This window comes from Athene noctua, chromosome 1 (assembly GCF_965140245.1).
Source record: "Athene noctua chromosome 1, bAthNoc1.hap1.1, whole genome shotgun sequence".
NCBI classification, from domain to species: Eukaryota; Metazoa; Chordata; class Aves; order Strigiformes; family Strigidae; genus Athene; species Athene noctua.
Genome location: NC_134037.1, coordinates 116111803 through 116130419, shown reverse-complemented (window position 1 = coordinate 116130419; position 18617 = coordinate 116111803). Strand labels below are relative to the sequence as shown.

General features: G+C 36.4%; 1 protein-coding gene across 7 annotated transcripts in view; it reads right to left on the bottom strand.

Moving 5' to 3' along the window:
• Positions 1-18617, bottom strand: part of RALGAPA2 (Ral GTPase activating protein catalytic subunit alpha 2) — a 135187-nt gene that overhangs the window by 92943 nt on the left and 23627 nt on the right. For 6 of the 7 annotated variants that reach the window (XR_012632847.1, XM_074895917.1, XM_074896102.1 and 3 more), the window contains 12 exons: positions 17587-17761; positions 16919-17034; positions 14496-14634; positions 13176-13375; positions 11352-11582; positions 9096-9269; positions 8042-8179; positions 7311-7459; positions 6836-6947; positions 5834-6071; positions 5139-5303; positions 2234-2374 (listed from right to left, as the gene is read on the bottom strand). Coding sequence is in view for 6 of the 7 variants with exons in the window: in XM_074895917.1 (XP_074752018.1) it covers positions 2234-2374; positions 5139-5303; positions 5834-6071; positions 6836-6947; positions 7311-7459; positions 8042-8179; positions 9096-9269; positions 11352-11582; positions 13176-13375; positions 14496-14634; positions 16919-17034; positions 17587-17761 (1978 nt within the window). In the remaining variant the exon portion in view is untranslated. The remainder of the gene's footprint in view (positions 1-2233; positions 2375-5138; positions 5304-5833; positions 6072-6835; positions 6948-7310; positions 7460-8041; positions 8180-9095; positions 9270-11351; positions 11583-13175; positions 13376-14495; positions 14635-16918; positions 17035-17586; positions 17762-18617) is intronic. The other variant, XM_074896008.1, reaches the window with a different exon arrangement.

Genomic DNA, 18617 nt, shown 5'->3' with positions numbered 1-18617 from the left:
GTTCACCCACATAGCCAAGGTTATTTTCCTCTTAAAAAAAATTATGGAAAATGGTGCTATATTAACTCTTACGAGAACCTTTGAATTTCTTTTTTTCAGTGAAGAACATGGGCTGAATTAAGTCTTCTAGGCTTCTTTCAGCATATTGTTACATAATACATACATTAAATAAAAGTGACCTTTCCACCAGCTTTCTGTTCTCTTCCTCCTCTCTCGTTTGCTCTGCTCTGCTTCCTGCAGGCACTGACATTGAGGCTACACTTAATTCAGAAATGAACAAGTACCACCCCTCACTCGGGATGCAAGATTACAGACCGATATACACAGATTGCAGCAGCAGACTGAAGGACAAGTTCATTCAATCTACACTACCAAGTAAGCTTAAATAATACCTCAGTACTTAGTAAACATTGCACGTATTTCAGAAAATTTTCAAATACACATGTACAAAACCTAATTATTCTGGTATTTACTGACCTCAAAGTATCAGTCTTGACTGTAAATGTCTTACAGAAAGCAATATAATAAAATAATAAATTACATTCACTAACTAGAACAATTTCAGTGTTACAACTGAAGATAATTTGAGATTAAAAAACACTAAGATATTTCTCAGAACAGGAATCTCTAGAAAGCTATAATACACCACATACAAAACTTCCCTGTTCTTGCTACAGCAGCTAACAACTCCTATTAGGGCTTGTACTGGGTCTGGCTAAGCCGGAATTGGTTTTCCCCTGTAGCAGCCCCCATGGTGCTGTGTTTTATGTTGGGAGCTGGCAGGGTGTTGACAGCACCCTGGTGTTGCGGCTACTGCTGAGCAGTGCTTACACAGCACCAAGGCTCTTTCCAACATTTTCCCCCGCAGTGGGACGGGGTGGGCAAGATCTTGGGAGGGGACACAGCCAGGACATCTGACCCGGACTGACCAAAGGGATATTCCAGGCCATATGGCATCTGCTCAGTATAAAGCTGGGAGAAAGGAGGGAGGGGGTGGGGGCACCCTTGGTCCTCCGAAGCAACCACTACGTGTATTGGAACCCTGTTTCCGGAGAAGGCCCAACATTCTCTACTTCATGGCAAGTAGAGAATAAATCTCTTTTCTTCTTTTTGCTTCTGCACACTGACCTTTGCTTCGCTTTGCTTATATTAAAACTGCTTTTGTTTTACCCACAAGGGTTGAGGTTTTTTCCTATCTTATTTTCTTTCCCCTCTTTGCCCTGTTGAGAAAAAGAGGGGGAAGGGGGGAAGTGATAGGGCGACTTGGTGGGTACCTGGCATTTAGCCAAGGTCAAACCACCACAGGGCTCAAGAGCCAGAAATCCCTCCCAGGAAGCAAAATGTGGGAGGTGACCAAGACACATTTTCAGAGACCTACTTGCTGGAGACAGAAATTTAAAAAAGAGTCTCCTAACATGATAGAGAAATCTCACTGCTTCCATCAACACATCTTGGCTAGGTGATAGGATGAATGCCTTACAACAAAGTAGCTTTGTACTATTCTCAGGCCATTGTATCTGTTTTTCACATCTATGTCTGGGTACCACTACAGAATTCAGTTCAAAAGTTGTATGCTTAGGGTTTGGTTTGAGCTTCATTTATCACAAGAGCAAGTTCCACAGGACAAGACTGTATCAAAAGCAGGAAAGAAGTTTACTACACTTTTGATCAAAAATATCCTCACTTCAGTCCAAATAACCACTAAAATGCCCAAATCTGGATTGCTGCCTTTAGTTTTTGCATTCCTAATCCTTAGTATATTTGGTCTGCACTATACTAAAACTTTAACAACGGATTTATTAAAGGTTTCCAAGCAAGTAATTAAAAGTGTAAACATGAATAAAAGTATTTATTTATTAAGAAATAACTTTAGTTACTAGGGATTATACACAGTAGTTCCTTGAAAATATATTGGTCTCCTTTTTCCTGAAAAAGTTACTTATTTTGACAATGAACCCAGTAAAAAAATAACAAAAAGCATTAGAAGTAGCCACTTTGTAACTACGAAAAAGGACAAGATATGCTCCCATTAAACTTGCTCATCTCCTAATGGCTACCAGTATTACTTAACACCATGTTTTGAGCAGATCCGAGGCACAGGAAATAGAACCAGTGCAAAACATTTCATTGCGCACTACTACAGCCTAATCAACTGGACAGAAAGGGAGTAGACAGACCGTAGTTTAAAAATATAAGGAACATTTATATAAAAGATGACTTTAAAGTACAGTACCTGACAGTCTGTGAGAGCAAGAAGTGTAAGAGATACCAGGTAAGAGAGAGCTCACAGTGTGAAGCAGAAGAGGTACACTTTTAGTAGCTGGCAAAGCCTCATAAAGATGAACACAGTTGCTGATAGACTGGCTTCGCTTAGCTTCCAGGAAAAAATAAAGCAATAATTATGTCAGAAAAAATAATGAAATATTTGGGGTTCTGAATGTCATGATATAATGAAACACAAAGCTATTAAAAAAATAGAAAGTTTTACAACATTAAGCCTAGAAGTATTTCCTATAAGTTAATAATGTGCAACTGTATCTCACACATTGGAAGTGCAACAATCAGTGATTCCTGAATCACAGCAGTTTCACAACATGGAATATTCCCTTTTGTCAGTGTCTGATTCCTATGTCTGGGCTAATTCAACTTACCCTTTTCTCTTTTCATTGAAGTATCTGTAGCAGTACATAGAGCTCAAAAATAAAAAATGGAAAAGTTACTCAAATTACCTTCTACTAGTAACGCTCCCAACCAAAACCAGCTACCTCTTACATTCATTCATCTCTACTGAACACGATCTATTTTCACCTGAAAAGTGGGATACTGTGCTTCTCAAAAATCGATCTAAAGATACAGCTGCCTCTGGTTTTGCTTTTAAAAGTAGAGAACCCAGTTCCTGACTGGATAAAGCCCTGAGTACCCTGGTCTGATGGACAGCTGACCCTGCTTTGAGCAGGAGGTTAGACCTGATGTAGATCCTTACACCCTGAATTACCCTGTAGACTCTGGTTTTGGGGTACTGAGCTCTGCTTTCCACACTTCTGAACAGGATGATGAAAGGGACACAAGTTATGTGAGAGTTTTTGGAGTTCTTAAGTCACCACAACGGAAAGTAGAAAATAAGTGCAGTCTGAATGCATATCTTAGTGTATTTCTCTCCAAAATAGCAACACTTCAATAGGTTCACTGTTCCTTAGAAAAAGAAAGGTCACCATAAACACACTTTCCAAGGTGGCTAACACTCTACAGACTGTCTAATGTCATTAAAACCTTCTATTTTATGGATTAAAATCCAATTGTCATAAGCCTAAAGTCTCCTTTAGAGAAAAACAGCATTTTATCATCAATCATATTATGAAAAGTTATGCTGAATTACAAGTCTCTAACACAAACTTATTGGGAAAAAAAATTTATTCACTGTACAGCTTCTCTTCTTGTACACAGCAAGGTCAACACTGACACTTTAAAAGACAGAAGGGAGGAAGGAAAAATACTCAAGCAGGGTAGCAGGCAAAAGATTTTCTGCTGCTGCAGAAATACTCTACTCTTACTCATACAACTCCAGATACAAGCAGCAGAACAAAAGAAAGGCTCAAGTGGAAGCAGGAGGTGCTCTGGTATTTGTATGTTGACTTAGGGGTATTTTTGTTTTTACACAGGAGGAAAAATATTAGGGATTTTTAAAAAGCTTCCAGTAGGAGACACTTTTCTTAAAGTGTCCACTCTGCTAAGAAAATCCTCCCATGAACAGCCCTGGCTTCTGTATTCACCTCAGGGACTGCTACATTTCATTCTGAAAGATGGAACCTCTGGAGGCTTAGTAGCTGAGTTTTGTGTTTCTAAATAGTCTTACATTAAAAAAGGAGTATACATTTTATATATTTGGAATGATTATTTGTTAGAACTGCATGTGCAAATATAAAACTTTTTTGCACCTGTTGATTTGGAGCCAGTGATCACCATAAATCCCATGGAAGCCAGAATAATTCTTTTTTTATATGACCATGAGACACAAAACGAAACTAAAAGCTTTTTACACATGAAGTTCATCCTCCTACCGGACAACCTACTTTCTCCCTACCAAATAAGATTTTTTTACTAAAGGTAGGAAGTTCCTTTAATTTCAACGCACCCAATTAAGTCCTTGTTGATCAATATTTCCAGGTTCTCTCTACCATTCTGGTGAGAAGTCTAGGGAAGAAAGAAGGAGCAGAAGAAAGAGAGTTCTCCACTGGAGCACAAATAGGAAACTCACTGAATTTAAAAATAAAACAGACACAAAGAATGAATTGACTACATTACCAAAATGTTTTGTGATCATACCTGAAGACTATGGCTTAGTTATGAAGCCTGTAGCCACAAAAGCATACTAAATCACCTTCAGATTCTCCTGGTAAGAAACACAACTAATCTGCTATGAATGAGGAAGGAAGCTGTGCAGCAAATATCTCATATTTAAAAGCAGGAGATTTTCTATGGAGAGTTTTAAGCCACAGTCCATTGAATTGGAACACAGAAATATGCTACCATGAAATAAGAGATCAAATCTGAGCTGCTGAAATGCTTGAAAAAAATCAGGTTTTGTTCAATACCTGAAGTTTCAGATATTTCCCCATCATTCCTCACCCCCATTCTCCCTTCTCCTGTTTTCCTCTTTCCAGAAGCAAACATGAGAGAAAAAAGGAGAAGGAGATGCTACACATACCTCATCATGCTAATAAAAAGAAATCAAGTAAGAAAGGATGAAATTGTTTATTAAATATTGGTTTACCATGTGCTCACAGTAGAGAACTAGCTGCATGAAAATACAGAAGCAATATAAATTATCTGACTGATGTTAAACGCTTTGTTATCAATTGATGACCACAGGAATGTACTTCTTTACAAAAAAACCACAGCTTGCACATGACTAGCTTGCAATTAAATGTAACGTATTTAAAAGCATATATTTAGAATTTTCCAAAATACTTGGATTCTTTATTCCTACTGGCAGTGGTCAAGACATCCAGACACAGGTACACATCATCTCTGGTTAGGCATTTAATTATTAAGTTGCATGACTTTTGGAAGCAGTCACAACTGAAAGGCAGATTTAGAACTTACTAGCGTTACCCATAAGCATTTAGTTATGGTCTAACCTGTGGCTCTTTGCCGAACAATATTTCTTGCTTTCTCAACTCCTGGGGCTCCAGAGGTTGTAGCACTTCTAAACCTCATTGGCTCCACAACTTCAGGATGACTTTTCCAGCTTAATGAAAAAGATCTTCCCACTACAGCTGTCTTCTGAGGCTCCAAAATGCCACCTTAGAGATAACAAAACTAGGATTTTCTATCATTGTATGCTTTGGCACATATTTTTCTTACAGTATGAATGGACTTACAAGCACTTAGACATGAAAAATCTTAATCTTTTAAACAACACATTAATTTTTACTGTTAAAAAAACAATTACTACTTCAACTATGTGCATCAATTGCAAGGTGACACATAAAAGTAGCTAAAATACTGTAATTAATCAAGTTTAATAAAAATACATGGAAAAGAATTTTTACACTGATGACTATGCCAGACTACAGCACAGGAAACCATGTTTCATTTCCACTACACAGAAAAGACTGATTTTGAGCATGTAATAAAAACTGCTAAATAGCTATCTTCTGTTGACCCCAATTACCTTTCCTCCCACAATGAAGAATGAGAATACATAAATCCAAAGCACTTCACATTTGATTAAACAGGTTCTTACACTAGATTAAGTAGTATTTAACTGTTAAGATTAAACTTAAATATTTAACTTGTTTGATACAAAAAGCACTGAAGCACAGAGACTAACCTTTTCCTCTCTGCTTTTTTTCTTTTTGTTCACTGAGCTTATCCAAGGGTAAGTTTGTCATTTCCACCCCATACACAGTTCTTGCTAGCACCGCTGTTAGAGAGTCCATGATATTGGCCCACTCATTTATGAGCTCCTCCCAGTCTGTCAGGGCAGACAGAACGCTGAGCAGCTCATCCCACAGCTCCCGAGAAATGTAAACGCTAAGGTTTGCTCTGATCCAAGCTACAATGAGGGTCTGAAAGAAACAAGTGACAGTTCATGCATTTCTGTCAAGATGAATTCAGCACGCCAACACCAACCCACATGTTGATGAAGTCAACACTGACCTGCATGTTAGTATTTATTATTCATGATGCACAGATATTAGGCATAGATATTTTTCATTTAAAAAAAAAAAATCATACCCAAAAATTGGTGGGTAAATAATTGTGAAAGTTATGGACTGGAAATCTAAAAATTCCCAAACATATTTCAGGTGGTCTATATGTTCTCTGGTAAACTGAAATTATACACAGGGCATAACAATAATTTAATGAAGAACTGTCTCCTATAGCTACAGAATGATTGTAGTGACTGAACTTTGCAGCAACACTCAGGCCTTGATCCTGCAGCTGAGCATCCAAAGTACAATATGTGTTTTCATCACATTCAGAGGGACTCAGTTTTGACTTGCCAGCTGAACTTCTAAGAACACAGTTACATCAAGCTTACACCTTAGAGATACTCATTGAAGAGATTCCACAAAGAGACTCTGGGCCTGCCTGTTCTACCATGGTTTGTAGCAGATCCCTGAAGAACAGATCAAATCAACTGCTTGTTGCAACTTGAATCTGTCTCCCTCTGTTAGGAACAGTTTACAAAATAATCACTTGTATTACCATAAATGAGAATTATTTCATGTTTTACAAGTAAGTTTCATAGTATGGTGCAATAGTACTTAACTAAAACTACAGATAATCATCAAGAAAAATCAACATAAAAAAACCAAACCCCACTCACTCGGAAAAGTAATCCTGACATGCTTTGAGCGAACGTATCCTTTATTTGGTTTTCTTTCGGCTTCTGCATCACAGCTTCTGTAATTCTAAGGAGTATCTGTAGCATCTGTTCCCTGGTTCCAAAACAAAATTGTACTTTTTTGTTCACGTGTTCTATTAATTGTACTTGTTAATTTTCATGTACCAAAACCCCCTCTTAATTCTCCATTAAGCCTTACATATTGGTTGTGGATTGTAAAAACTAACTTTTGAGAGGGTAAAGTCAGGAATGGGAATACCAGGCAGAGCCTTAAAGTCAAACAGTGTCATGATGTAGACTCAACAGAACGTACAGTCTCACAAATCAATTCAGAGGTCAGTCACATGTGTAAGGTCCACCCCTGAGAAAGCCAGTCTTCTCTCTACCCAATAATTCTCCCATAAAGCTTAAATGTTGATAATTTTCTCTGAAATGATGCAGAATATATTAAGCTTACCATGTCTTTTTATTCATCGATAGTTCCATTATCATGCGCCTAAAGATACTCAGAACCGCTTTGCAAGCATCAACTTGCTCCTTCAGAAGCACAGGGACTTCAATGCATGGTTCCAATAAGAAAACATTTGCAGAGTTTGTCAAGAATACCTTCAAGACAGGCATTTACAGTCAGTTTACACAATGTCAGAAATAAAAGAAGTCAAGACTTAAAATAAAATACTTCTCCAGTCAAACCTCTCACCTTTCCTTAGAGCAAGTTTCATGTTTTATTTTGTTTTTCTACATCATTCTAGCAAAAGTCAGGTGGCATTTCAGACCCAACAAAGGCATGCACTGCACAGGATGGACTTTATAGGTATCTCTTCTATTCAGTCAGGCAAGAGTACCATTCCTCCAGCTACTCATCTCCTGGCTTTACATGCTTGAGCAACCACCAGTATTTCCAACAAATGAGGTTCAACAAGAGCAAACGTACAATTCTGATCAATTCTTAGTACTCACAGTAGAATTATTCTTTTGTCTTAAAATATAGACACCTGGCTCTAAGATATGGTGACATGGTTTAATACTGATTTCAATAAAGTTATAAATGAAGTCCAAATCATATCTTTAAAAAAACATCAACTGCTGGGAGTTCTCTTCCTTAATCTCAGAGACTAAATTAGAACTTGTAGTGTAAATTACATGATTACATCAGTTACAGCCTTGTACCCTTTCTATATACCATACCTGTAATGCAGCTTGAGCACCAGCTTTAACATTTTTGTCCTCATCTTCTAATATACATCCTCTGTTAACAGCACTGGTAAAGGAGTAAGTTCTTCCCCAGCTGGATGAGCGCTTATGTCCTGAATGGTCAGAGGAAAGCTTTCAAAAACATGATTCAGTTAGTAACAAACCAGAAAGGAATATATCCATATTTATTCAAAATCATTTGAAACATAAAAAGCAAAAAAGGAGGATCGATCATGTCCTACATTCATTTCAGTAAGGAATTAATGCCTATTATTTGTTAATCTCTGAACAGACAGTATATGGAATATAAAGGTTCATAAAAGTTTTAAGAGCTATGCTATTTAAAATATTTTATGTCACATTTTGTAGTCACTGATTGCAGTAATAATTGAATTTAAGCCAAATTGAATTTAAGGCGAAGCTATAAACCCCCTACAAAAATAATCTGACAAAACCTTGCAATTCTCACTATGTTTTTACAACTTGATCCTCCTCTTCAGTACAACAAAACTTCCCTTAAATAGCTTCACAGTGTCAATAGTTTCAAAGTCAACTTTGACTGATGGTTCAATAAAAGATACTAAAAAGATGATGCTCAGGATTTGTATCTATACTTTAATTTACAAGATTAAGGTGTCTGAATCCAAATATTTCATCCATCATATACAAATTAGTAGATACTTTCAAATTCTTAAGTAAGTACCACCAAAAGGAAATAGATCTACATGCACTAGGCCAACAGACAGTGTATATTTTAATACTGTAGAGCATATTAGTATTTATTCCATTAAGTTCTTGATATCATACTTGTATAGACAGGGAATAATCAACAAATTACATTTTTCAGAATACCTGCAATCTTTCCCTGCACTCAGTAAGGGCTACTGAACACAATATTATTTAAATTTCTGGGTCTTAAATAAAAGCATATTTTAATCTTGTTTTTCCACACATTTTTAAAATTGTTACTCATTTACAAAGTGAGTTTAAAACTTAATAGTTTTCACATATTGTAGGTGAACAGAATAAAGTAACAGTGATACCATACATGTTTACCATCCGTTTGCACTGAAGAATCTTCTAAATCGACCACAGCATGCTGACTGTCTTCCTTTTTGTCTGGCTCCTCCATGAACACAGGTTTCTCTTGCAATATCCACTTTCGATATACCTTAACCACTTTTCGTGTTGCAGATATATCAGAAGGTGGCAATAAAAAAGCCTGAATTGAAAAGTTAACTAATTTTACTATATTGAGGACATAAATGTGCATGCATATATAAAGACATCCACACACCACCACCCACAAATAACACAGCTCAAAAAAGAAAAGATACATAATTTTTACTTTTATGTCTGGACAAGAAGGAGTTGTGATTAATCAACCACCTGTGCATATATCTATATAATTCACAAATCCATAACTATTAACTCCGAATTACTTCCATGTTTTATTTGTTTGGACAAAACCAAAGAGGTTGGTTTGGCTCCCTGCAAGCTCTCTAACTGAACGTGGATTCATCTCACAAGCCATTACTAGCCATAGAGGTCTGGCAGGCTAAACTTAGGTACTATGCTGCATTTTCTGGAGAAGATGACTTCAAATTACATTGGCAGTATACAATGAGAAATGCCATTTCAGTGAGTGTAGATAGGGACAAAACAGTAAGTTTAGATGAGGATAACAGTGCCTAGCTAGCATTCCATCCTTTCTCACTGCAGTTTTGGAAATCAACACTATTAATTTATTTTCAACATGCTACTCAATATCTGTATTTGGGAATCATTCTGTAAAGATGTTCTCTCCAAAAGCTTACAAAGGCTAGACTGGCTGCTTCCCCACATTTCTTGAGGTTTTAGGAGAAGACCTGAAAAAAACATAGTGGCAGAAGACCTTTGCACTGCAGTGAACAGTCACAGAAACAAATGTCTGAAAATGTCATCTAGTACAAAAAAGTATATTTCGCAAAAATAAAAGTTGATAAGAATATGCATTATAAAAACACTAGAAGAGGTGAAAATACATTCTTCATACTAAAAAACAGGTTCTTTCACCTATGAAGAGGTTACCCACTCTCCATGATTAACAGGGTCAAAAACTACAGTATTTCCTACACCTAGTTTAGCTGAAAAACCATTAGAAAGGTATCTTGCTCAGGTCAGAGGAAATCTTTGCATCACATACTATACTTTCTTGTCTCTAATCAACATTAAGTGCAACACCGAACAGCTGATTTCAACAGAATTTGAAGGGTTAGCAAAAGCAAGTTTAAATATGCCAGACAGGATGTATGTGAAATTTCTAAAAATGTCTTCACAGACACTGTCAACTTATTAAGGATGCATAACCTGAAAAAGCCAGAAGTCAAATGCTAGAATATTAGAGAAACAACAGCTCATCCACAGGATGAACGGGCACTACATAGAATGCTTTCAGAAAGGCTAAACAGGGTAGATAGAAAAGAAAAAAAAAAAAGAGTAAAGGAATTCACAGTGACTTGTGATGTCCTGTAAGGGAGAGATAAACACAAAAAGGATCCAAATCCTATTATCTGTTTCAATTACTGAACACTGATCATATTTTAAAAGATAGAAACACTGCACCATGCTAGCTTGCGTTCGCTGAAGCTGGTCTAACCTTACATACTCTGAACAAACACCAAGAGAGGGCAGCACGCTACAGCAGTTCTTAACATACACAAAAGTACTCCTTCCTGTCAAAATGCCATCCATCCCACAGAAAAGCAATGGTACAAAGAATTCCTAAGCAGTGCCACGCAAGATACTTCATAGTAAAGCATGTGTGCTCACTCAGATGCTGGAGAGTATCTTCTGCATGTTTATGTAACCTGGAACTGCTGCTTCAACTAATTTCTACAGTAGGTCCACATGTATTTTTATCCCAAACAGTTGAAAAGATAACAAATTAATGAAAAATACTAGTAGAAGCAATCAGTGTTCAAATAAGCATTAAATACTGACATGGATGACAGGAACATGAACCTTACTAATTCAAATAATAAATTTGCAATTACATCACAATAGCAAGAACAAATGAAGTGGCCTGTTCAAATAAGACATGCTGACATCTGGCACCAGCAACAAGCTTCAGTTCCTATAAAAACTTCATAATTTTACTGTTGAAACTAGACCTGGGAAGGACTGCAAACTAAAAGGGTGCTGGTGTGATTAGCATCAAGTTTGATCAATTACCTGACCAACAGCCTTCAACAGCATTCTCTCTCATAGTCATGATGTTTCCTTTAAAAAATATATACAATAGCAACTAAACATACACACTTACTTGTCGAAACACCTCATTAACAAAGTTAACATATCCTCGAGTGGATAAGAGGATTCTCTGCACCATCTCATAGACGGCCCGGTGCTGCTCTTCGATGCTGCAGAGGCTGGAATTGCTGGGCCTTCTGTCAGACAAGGTGCTGCTGTTAGAATGGCTTCTCTCCTGTTCATTTGCATAAGACATACTGGTTTCCAGCTCTGCATTTTTATCCTGATTTACACCACCAACAGTCTACACAGAAGAAAACGTACATCTAATTAAATAACTGAAAAAGCGCACACCAAAAATCCTTACACAGAACTCAAGATATTAGTGCTCTTTTTTCATACAACACACTGGGAAGGAAGTGTAATTTTCAGACTACTACTTGATCCAAGAAGGCATCTTATACACTGCATGATGTACACTTCATATGGGTCCCTCAAGACGAGAACAGAGGACTTGTCCACTCCATAAGACAAAGAACAGGGAGGGGTCCAGTGGTGGGAGTAGAGAAAGGCACCGACATGGTGGACAGGAATCTCCAAGTCCCTCTGATTTGGGGAAAAGATGGATTGTACCACTATACATGGCTCAAATTCTTGCACATTATTATTCCTGACAACAATTTTGTCAGGTTTTCTTCTGGCACTGCAAGAATTCTGGAACATCTCGAACCATATCCAGCTAAAATGATCCAGTCAGAAGACTAAAAAAACTGCTTTTGAGTTACCAGAAAATGAACCCCAAGTTACACTACCTCAAAGAATCCCCCAAATGCAGCTCTGCTTTATGCTTGCATGAATAAGGCTGCCCTCCACTCAACCATGTGAGCAGTAACAGAACAACAGTAACTTCTCTACTGCTCTTCTCAATGAACTTTTTGGTAAGATTCAGTCACACAGCGAGGCACAAAACCACTAAGAAGTCAACACGAGTCAAAAGCTGGCACACGGCTTCAGCAAAGTAATAACTTTTGACCGGTTGCTTTTTTGAGGGCAACAATACCTTTATGCAACCTAAATCTTTATTTGGTGTCAGATGTCTAAAAAATTCAGTCAAATGAAAAAAAATTCTGGTTCCAGGCTATGTCTGTTGGAATGACACAGCAGTTTATACAAAAGGTTGAATTTCCAGTGGGAAACAAAAGATTAATTAAAAAAGCACTTTCAGTGGGTAAGCCACACTTAGATGCTTTAGGGCTTCGAGCTTCTATAATGAAGAACTCCAAAAACAATTGACATGAAAATATTCGGTTCTACCATAATAGTTAATGTACGCTTTTCCACTGAATCCAGATCTGACACTGACCTATGATTCAAGAGAACAATATAGGTTGACATTGATCCTAAATTTTTAACAGAAAACTGAAGAGTCTCTTAAAAGGAAAAGTATCTATTTCTGTGAAATTAATTGTTAAGTCTCTAATCCTAAACAAGTCTCAAACAACAAATTTGAAATCAGAAATATTTTTCTAATATCTCATTGTAAACAGTGGCTATAATCAAAAGGAAAACAAAGCAGCTTTTGATGTTGCTGGAAATGGTCCATGGTACAAATAAATTTGACAGTTTACAGATTAAATTCCCAAAGTCTAAACATAATACTGATGAAGCTTGTGAAGCTCGTATGGCAAACAGCTATGAGAAAAAAAAAATATTCTATTAAATTACTAAAGAGTTTCCCTTGGAGATTCCCTCCTTCATTAAAGAAAAAAAAAAAATCAAATACATAATTTATTCACTTAGGGGTAGCATTTCTTTCTTGCTTTGATTGTCAGTGCATTGTGATCATTTGCAAGGTTAGCATATACATAAGTAAAGAGAGGTAAACTTTAAAGCACACCTGAATAATTTTAGGGAGCATCTCTCCTCCATTTTTTGTATTCTGAACAGCAGTTAAATATTTCTTTTCAAGAAAGAAGGTAACAAGCCACTTAATAAAAACAACTCGAGCTGCCATATATGGGATTTTTGTGCTATAGACACTTTCATTGTTTCGTGTTGCAGTAATGTATACTGGTCTTGGTCTTGTATCAGGAATATCTGGTGAGATAAAAAGAGAAGATATAAAGAAAATCTAATATTAAAAAACTGTAATTGCTTCCAGACTCTGGTTAAATCACACAAAACAAAGGAAAGCAAAAGAGAAGGGCTGTGAAAAGAAGAGCAAAATCTGTAACAAAGAACTACTCCTACTACAACGCAAGTTAATTCTGCATGTTTCACAGAGTTTTATTAACACAGTACAGTGAGAAACAGAATATGGCTCTGGAACACTCAATAGTGCAAAGCAGGAAACAGATACTTAGCACATTGGAAAGGGAAGTTAACTCAGGTACAAAGAGCACTGCACAAGCTGAAATAAAAGAAAGAAGTGAAAGATTGCCAAATGGAGATAGGTTGGGTCATAATTAATTTAAATACTTAGATTTTGGGAAAAATCACAGCCAAAAAATATGGAAGGCCTGGGCTGTAGCTGTGAAGAACACAGCTGAAGTGCCACTGAGGTGATTTTAGACACTAAATATTAAACTGCAAAGGACAGAGTTAAAAGTCAGAGGAGGGAGGGGAAGGATAATGAAGAAGAGGCAGTATATCAGGTGAGCATTGACATCATTGTTCCTATAGACTCCAATACATAATTTGGTAGGAAATTAGGAAAAAATGTGAGCATTTCTGAAATAACATGCTTTTAATCCTACAACTATAGATGCACATCTCCATTTCCTTTCATTTGGTCCTTCACGTTCACTTTCTCTTCAAGAAAACAAGATATAAAGTAAGAGTAACTAAGGTAGCTACTCCCTCACACTTGGGCAGCTTGCCAGTTCTTTAAAAAACCCCTCAGAGAGCACGTTCTGTCTTCATTACATATCAGTTACAGAGTCCTCACTCACTCGATCTAAATTCTATGCCAGCAGAAATGTCCTTAGGAAAGGAGAATCAAGATATCCCTTAAGCAGGGATGAGGAGCAGCAGCTTCCTTGACTATCTCAGAAAAGCAAAAGTTGAGCTAGGAAAAAAAACAAAACACGAGACAAGGGAGCAAAACTTCTTTCAACAGAACTGTAGCAATATGCTAGCAGGTGAACAGAGATGCTACTGAGAACAGACACCATTATTTCTTTTTTCTGCTTAAAAGATAAAATTCACTACTACTCACCAAGAACAGGTTTGTAGAGGTTGGTTAACTTTGTAAAAGATGGAAACAAGTGAGGAAGATAGTATTTTCTAAACAAGGTAAAGAGAAACTTAAAACCAGTGTCTTGGTTCTCTTTATTCTTCCACTCTAAGCTTGCAGCCTTTATCGTGGAGTTAAAGAGAAACAAAAAGCTTTAAGTTAATGCGTTATACTGACAATCATTCCACACTGAATACAAAAGATAATCAATTACACTTTAAAGAGATATAAAAAATTAGCACTGTCCCGAAAAACTTTACAAAATGCAGTAAGAATATAAGATATTACCATGAGAGCTTTAGCATATCAAAGAACGCACGGGAAGCCAGCATATTTATGCTGTTCTAATGCAGTAAAGCACAGGAAATGTCCTATTAATGTTTTTTAATGAATCTGCTTCTTACCTGTAAACTTAGACAAAGTTTCTCTGGGTACACTTTTATCACAAATTTGTTTGTCATCAGAAACATACTCAAAGCCCACATTTAATACAGCTGCACACAGACATGCAATACTCCTTTGCAAAATTTGACTCAAGGCACAAGTAATTTCCACTAACAAGGAAGAGGCTGACATCTAAGTTTGTTTTTAAAGGTACTCTTCTGTTCTTGCACAGATCAACACCGAAGAGTCATACACATACTTTCAAGTTGTTCTTTATGAACAGTTTTGAACTAAAATTCCTTGGAAGACTGTGCCAAATTCTGACAAAGAGCTGCTCTTTTCACACTGAAAAACCTTCAGTTTGGAATAAGTTGCACATACCTTATATGGGTGTGTTTCCTTTATTTGTATAAGAAAATCCAATACAATTTCAAATAAGAAAGACAGAAGTAGACATCTCTACAATGAAGCACTTTTTCCACAGATGACTTAAACCCACCTGGGTTTTCATCTCTTATGTAACTTCTCTTTTTGTGAAACTCAAGTGAGCACCACAAAAGGGTTAATGTTTTGACATATGCTTTAAATTCAGGCCTACCTCTTTTTTATTTTTTTTTCTTTAAAGCAACATCAAAAGGCTAAAGGGTTCTTAAATATCGTTGTTGTGGTAAAGCTCTTTGAAAAGCCTGTCCAACTCTATATAGCAGATAAGTTCACTGAATCTATATCTGAGATGATAATTTATTAAGTTAAAGAAAAACTGACTTCTTTAAATCAGTCACATGAGGTTTATTTATTTTAAACACATTTTCTTACTTTAACTTTTACTAGATTTTTTTCCAAATCTAAAAACTGTGGAACTTGCAATGTCCTGGTTTTGCAAAATACTCATGTAGAGCTTGAAAACAAGACTACTGAGGTTTTGTTTAATTTTATTTGTTATGTAAATAAACTGACTCATACTGAATTCTATCCACTCAAATTTTCTTGAAGACGTAGATTTGCTCTACATTCTGGCTCCGAGCAATCATTCTGCACTTGCATCAGATTATTTTCATCTCATCTCTTGCCTGTAGCAAGAAGGCTACTGCTCAACTGTGCTCCTCTCTACTGAGCAACAAAAATAATGAATGTTGATGAACCACGATGCCATTGGATTTATAGTGTAGTCAGGTTTTTTAGATCCCAAACATGTAATAAGAGTATAAAAAGAACAGAGAAAATACTTTTTTCTAACTGAAGTCTTGTGAGACTCTGATAAGTGAAACAAAGAGTGCTGTGTAGGAAGCTGATAATTCCATACAGCCACTTTTCAAAATAAAGCATTCATTCAAGATGATAAAACCCCTTCTAAATATAATTTTTGGTCTTGCCTTTTGATATATATATATATATATATATATATATATATAAAAAAAAGTATCTCAAAGCATTTCATTATCTTTTATCTTTTTTTTAATACCGAGCTCTTTAAAGTGGAAACTGTATAGACAATGAACATTATTTAAAATGTTACTTAATTTGTACTTTTTAAATATATACATTATCTTAATTTCTTTCCTGTACAGAATAATCTGATCTATTTCTAATTAAAATTTTTGATGTACATGTTACTTGCATCCTTTAAAAAAAAAAAATCTCAGAAGCCATCTCTCCTTTTTATCTCTTTCTCCATAGTCTTCTCAGCTATGTATGCATCCAAAGAGAACAAACTGCATTTTTGCCCCGTATCAATTTTCTAAATGTGACCATAAGCACATAAAATAGTCAGTTATCCTGCAAGTTTGGATAACTTTCATTAATTCTTATCACAAGCGTGAAAAACTTATTTTCACCAAAAATGGCACAAGGAAATACCTTTAGGATGATTTTGCTTTTAAAAACAAGAATAAGGAAGTGCAGAAGACCGTTTTTTCCTGGGGAGGGGCAAACTCAGCTCTCTAGATACTGTGTAGACTTAATTTTCTGCCACAAGTACATTCCTCCAAATATGAATAGTAAAAAACATATATCCTCCGCACCTGAATTACCATATATTTTAACAGTAGCTGAAGAAAATAGCAGGTTTGGTCTTCAGCAATTTTCTCTCCAGAGACAGTTGGCAAAAGTGGTGTTATTTCTTCTGGAAAAATCTTAGCTAAAGCAAAAAGAGAACGTTTTAAATGTAAAAAAAGGGAAAACAGTTAAACAAAAGATATTTTCTAGGAAGAGATTAATGTGAAAATAACCATTAATGCACTACTAAGTTGTACAAAGTCCAGCTACTCCTTGGGCTTCCCATATTTCCGCAAGTCCTACCGCATACAACCAAGGGTGGTACCAACCTCTGATTTACTACAGTTTGGATGGGTTAACAAGAGCAGTCACTGCAGATCACCAATAAGCTTTAAATCTAAACACCTACTGATTTTGCAGTAACATGTTAAGATAGCTGCATCTCAATTAGAAAAACAAAATTAACCAAAAAACAACAGAACCCAACTGTTCTGAACTCAGAATGACAAGATCAGAAGGTTATACAGCTGCAATAAATACTATAGCTTGACAAATTCAGTATGTCTCTGAATTATAAAGACAAATAGTATCATCCATATGATATCTTCCCACAAGAAACTCTACAGCTCCACAACGACCTCAGTGGAAGGGGGAGGGAATACACCTGTCTCAGAAATTCTGTTCATTTACTCACCGTCTGGCGAATTAGGAGGACTAATGAGGTTATCTAGTGTACAGGGACCTCGTGAGGACATAAAGGGTGGAAAGCCAGGCACAAGGCATGCAAATATTAATATCTGCTCTTCTGCACAGTTAGTCTGAAGCGCTTGGAGCCAGAGAAGAAACAGTCGGATTCCTTCACATCTTATCTACAAGGGGATGATTTTGTAGAAAAAGATATTAAAACAAATTTGTAAGTACAGCACCACAGTTAAATAGTTAAGAAAATGCAGGACAAGTACTTTCATCCCAGCTCTGTGCTAGTGAGTCTTTCCATCATACCAAGAATAATCACATTATTAATTTAATCATGAGCAGAAAAAGGTGGAAGCAAGCTGTACCCAAGGCGGTAGCACTCCAAGGAGACAGCATTACCACTCCAGCTTCAATCAGAGGCCAAAACTTTTTATTTCCACTCCCTCAGATCCCAGTGCCAAATGCACCTTGGCTAGTCTCAAGGCTCAAACTTAAAAGGGGCTCTGAAAGTACAACAGCAAGTGTAATGCAGAGCCGGGGAGCCACCAGTACTTCGTGCCCTAAGCAGTCTGAAATCTTGGCCCCACAGAGGCCAAAGCAAGCTACTGTTCTCAACATCAAAGGGATCAGAAGATCCTCATGAAAACTGAGTTGCAATAAAACCACCCAACGTAGCATATTCAGTAAGCCTACTAAGTTTATTTACTACTTTTTTTCATTAACAAGATACAATTTTAATTTTAGCAATGTATTTAGAAAAATGGATATAAAACCCTTTGGCAAACAAGAAACCAATACATTTAATATGGTGTACTTAATGCTAGAGGGATCTGAAAAAAAATGAAGTATTAAACAAAATATATTGATACCTTCTCCAGGTAACCGCAACAGCCACTAGAACAGCAAAATGACTGAAGATAAATAGTAAAATAATCTAGGATTACAATAATAAAATTTATGATTAAAGGTGAATAAGTAAAATTACAAAGGCTAACATTCTGAAAAACACCAATATTGAAAAACTGTAAA